Consider the following 4,438-nt stretch of genomic DNA (forward strand, 5'->3'; position numbering starts at 1 on the left):
CTAATATACTGTATAAGCAACGTTAAGCAACTGAATATTAAGTGATAGGGATATCTATGAGACCTATGAACTTTTTAATCATTTTATCAGTTTACATTTATTGTGCATCGATGACACCATAGAAAGTGGCGTTCATAATTATAACCAAAACTAAAACTAGACGAAAGCGTATTTTGCGTCAACGGACGATAACTACGATAACAAATTCTCCGTTGAGTACAAAATTATAAATCGGCTCAAAGCTGTTATTTCGACCAGACTGATTAACCGTCTTTGATATTTCCGGATCGCCGATTAGTGTTACGCAGCAAGATAAATCAGTTTATTTTTATTTTTGGAGAAGCGTTATTTATACGGTATGTACCTCACTTGTCCTTTTTAATTTAATTACACAAATTAGAATAATAAAAGAGAATAACACAAATATTTTAACCAAAAATTGTATAAAAATACTTGGAACGATCTTTATCTTTTGATAGTTTATGGCTCTTGCTACATTTGGAATTATAACTCCGTTTGAGAGATAACAAGGGTTTATTTTTACGAGAAACCTTCGGAATATTTCAAAGCTTTCAATATTTAGCGTAAATGCCGACTTCAGCATAATAATGACGAATAATTAAAAATGAAATTATATTAAAATTAATACAGAAACTCTTTTTGTTTGAGAAATAAATTATTCAAATTGGGACCTATAACTCTACGGATTTTGCCATAACCGGTAGTGATTCTGCAAACGGAGATAATCAATCTTCCACCGCTGGCAGAGGATAAGATTTAGTATCTGCACTTATCTAAACGAATTTCATCGTACCTTAAAATATTTGTACACGATGATTGTACTTATATATTAAAACGTGTTTTATTAAAAGCGTTATAATCAAGTTTTATAATAGGTAAAGCTTTTTCGAAAATAATATTTATGAAAGTGTTCACTGTAGACACCTGGTTCTGAAGCCCGGTCTCCCGCGAGTTAATGATAGAGCTAAATATTTGTGGGTGAAATTGATTAAAGTTATTACGTATAGTAATTGTCTCACCCTCCTTATGTTTTTTTTGTGGGTAAATGAGCTGAAATACGGGTGTGACTGGTAAAAAAAAAGTTTTCGAAATATTCGGAACCGCTAGCCTATAAAACCAGAATCAGAATCCTCAAATCTAAAGTATTTAAAGGGAATCACTCTCGTTGTGTGTATGCTGTCTTTGTCGATACTACTTTTATTCACACTTAGACTAAAATCTGTGAGCCTTTGGATGCTAAGGAACGTTATTACATTTTTAGAGGTGTACCATGTCTCAAAAAATCTCGGGGAAGGTAATCGACGTATACGATGGGGACACATTCACGTTGGAGTTGAGACAAGGATACAGCGTAAAGGTCCGCTTGATCGGAATCAACGCTCCCGAACTGGAATGCAACCAACCATTCGCCATTCAAGCCAGGAGCAAGTTAAGACAACTCATCTATAATCGGCAAATCAACGTCACCAATTACGGCCTTGACCAGTACGGCAGGGCTTTGGGTTCCGTATCAACAAGTGAAGGGAACGCCTCGGTCGTCCTGGTAAGATTAGGCCTCGCCAAAGTGTACCGGAGGAGCAACGCTGTCTACGGAAGAATTCAACACGCTTTGGAACAAGCGGAATTCTCAGCCCGCATCGAAAGAATAGGTGTTTGGAGAGTGTAAAATCAATGATTTTATATATTTAAATAAAATTATTTAGTTATATACATGATGTATTAGCTACTAGATTACAGATTGAGAGATGTTATATTTATCAAAATTAGTTTTAAAACATCAAAATACTAAATATAAACCCAATTAATTAACTATCTAACTCAAAATAAATGTTAATTCTAAAGAACATTAAACAATAAGGTTATCAATTTTTTCAATTAAACATCAAATTTAATTTTTTACTCCACTTTCATAATACATTTGATTAAGTAATTTTTAAGTTTTGATAATAAAAATTAAACACCAAAAGGTTTTTCGGCTAATTTTTATTTTCACCTGATATCTCCTATTTATTTTGTTTCGCGCAAAACTTGGGCGCCGCCATTTCCCTTTAGATTGTCCACCCTTTTCAATCCCCTAGAGGAGGTTTCATGCAGTCATTTTTAGAAATTCCTTCAATCCTCTTTTGCGCTTCCTCCTTTCGCGAATGATGATTAGAAACACACCGACCTGAGTGTCTTAACATAATGTTATTTTTAATAAAATATTCAAAAAGGAAATAACGTAACATAATATTTTTCTTCGTTTAAGGGATTTAAATGGGTAATTAAAAGGACTAAATGTAAGAACGTAACCTTTTTAAACCATTACCACAATGACTGTGGAAGGTTAAGTCTCAAGAATACTTTCCTTTCAATAACCCAAAAGGTATTGTATTAATATAAAAGAGAGAAATGGGACCTTTTAATTGATAAATGAAAAGTCTAATTTTAGTCGATTTATAAACCTTTATTTTTAACAGTGTAATGAACTCCTGGTTTAAAAGTGCTTTTAATATAAACAGATAAGTGTGACATCCTTATGGAATCGTGTAGCATTGAAAAAACAAAATAATATAGTGAAATTGGTAAATTCACGAATTCCAAGATCATTAATTTCCAATACTTCGTAATTAGGAAAATTAACTGCACTCACATCTTTTTGTACTTAAGAGCGGCCGATGTCTGGTAACCTTTTCGTAAAAGCATGGTTGACAATGTTGCCATCCCGCAATTCGTTCACATCTAATTCAAGAGTCTTAAAACGACCATTTTTCGGTTCGATTTTCTTTAACATTGTCCTTTTCGTTTCCAGGTTAGCGGCCTAAAAAGTGAAATACATTGATGCAACCACAATCTGGAAAGTTATAAAGTAAATACTTACTTAAAAGAAATAGTGTAGCGGCGTCCAACTGGGATTTCTACATTGTGGCCCTCGTTATTCTCCAAATCTTCCAACGAGTCGTAGTGCTTCTAAGTGTCGGATAAGGTTATCACTGACAACAGCATGGATGAGAAACATTTTATGTCAAACATAAAAGTATTCCAAGTGCACTATATTTTCTCAATTGGGATTTTCATGTTCAGACGCAAGTACAGAGCTTCCTGTAGGTCTCCTTTTCTCTTGCAAATCTATTTAAACCTCGTCGGTCAGCAGAAACAGAATAGCATTCAATTTAATCATATTGTCTTTCGAAAACTCAGTTTGCTGATGGATAAAAAAGTTTACTCGATCGAGGCTATCTCGTATTCACATAAAATCTAACTGAATCACTTGAATAAAACGTCGTTTAAAGATTAGCAAATGCGTAAAAACGGAAGGGGATAGATAGAAGGAAACCTTTATCTAGATTTAAATAATATATTTCTAATTAGTGGCTACGGCTTAGATTGCTTAAGGATTATCAAATTGATATGGAAATCTATTCATTTTCTGTTTTTAATTTTTTTTAATTGCTAATGGAGACTATTTTAGCAAATGTCAATTGATGCGGATCGCACTGAAATTTTATTAATCAGCTCGCACACATCTAACCACTAAAGTTATTCAAGTAAAATCTTTCACACCTAGTATTAAAAGAAGGACAATTAATTAATTCGGTGAAGTTGTTAAAAAAAGTGTTTTTACTTTAATTTGAACGTGAGAGTGTCTTCAACACTGGAGAAGACTACCAGGATGATTGATATTTTTGCCACTCGAAGGAACCGTGCTACCGCCATTTGCCTTCGTTTTAAATCTAATCACAAAAGAGGAAACTGCAAACATGGACAGTAAATTAAGAGGACAGGTTTTCGATACCCTTCCACAGTGCATTTTATTTCTCCCCGTCGTTTGTACCACGTGATCTTAAAATTTCAAAATGACAATCTAATGCTGTTGATATTGTTACGTAATATTTTGCGCTTTATATTTTAGTAATATTTAATTTTGGTTTTTTATTCAATAAAAACTATCAACTGATATTTAGTATATCATATTTAATCTATAAAAACAGTGAAAAAATACCTTTTGGCGTAAAAATGTACTTCGTGTTTATCTTTTTTCTTTTTTCGAACAGTATCGTCAACTCTTAGTGATACTTGTTTCTTTTAAATAACCTTGGACGACTGTGATTGGTTTGCGGGGGCCAAAAAACCATGCTTTTTACCGATCCTATAAAAGCTACTATCCATGCGGCAAAGTTTCGGCATCAAAAGACTGAACTCCGGGAGAATGCATTTGGATTGTTAGTTTCCTCGAGGGGAGCGATACCAACTTGAGAGCGGTGGGGAAAAGGGATTCATGGCATCATTTTCGTTGTGTATTACGCAGCTTCTCAGCGATAGATGAAAATCCGACACTGGCAGCAATGCGCGCAATACGCCTATGAACCATTTCGATGGCGTTCAGTTTGGGGACCAAAGAGCGGAACAGTCCTTCAGTATTGACAACCGGTAAGTT

At 34.2% G+C, this 4,438-nt stretch overlaps 1 protein-coding gene across 1 annotated transcript; it reads left to right on the forward strand.

Annotated features, from left to right (window-relative positions):
- Window positions 1-257: 257 nt before the first annotated feature.
- On the forward strand, window positions 258-1,933 carry LOC149926183 (uncharacterized). Its single transcript, XM_090161209.1, has 2 exons — window positions 258-356; window positions 1,283-1,933. The coding sequence occupies exon 2, from the start codon at window positions 1,292-1,294 to the stop codon at window positions 1,685-1,687; it is 396 nt and encodes a 131-aa protein (XP_090017335.1). The 5' UTR covers window positions 258-356; window positions 1,283-1,291; the 3' UTR covers window positions 1,688-1,933.
- Window positions 1,934-4,438: the final 2,505 nt, after the last annotated feature.

Source organism: Leiobunum rupestre, chromosome 10, assembly GCF_980474605.1.
Source record: "Leiobunum rupestre chromosome 10, qqLeiRupe1.1.hap1, whole genome shotgun sequence".
In the NCBI taxonomy this organism is placed as follows: Eukaryota; Metazoa; Arthropoda; class Arachnida; order Opiliones; family Sclerosomatidae; genus Leiobunum; species Leiobunum rupestre.

Excerpts from the sequence above, each read along its gene's own strand:
- LOC149926183 (XM_090161209.1), top strand. The coding sequence starts at position 1,292 with ATGTCTCAAAAAATCTCGGGGAAGGTAATCGACGTATACGATGGGGAC.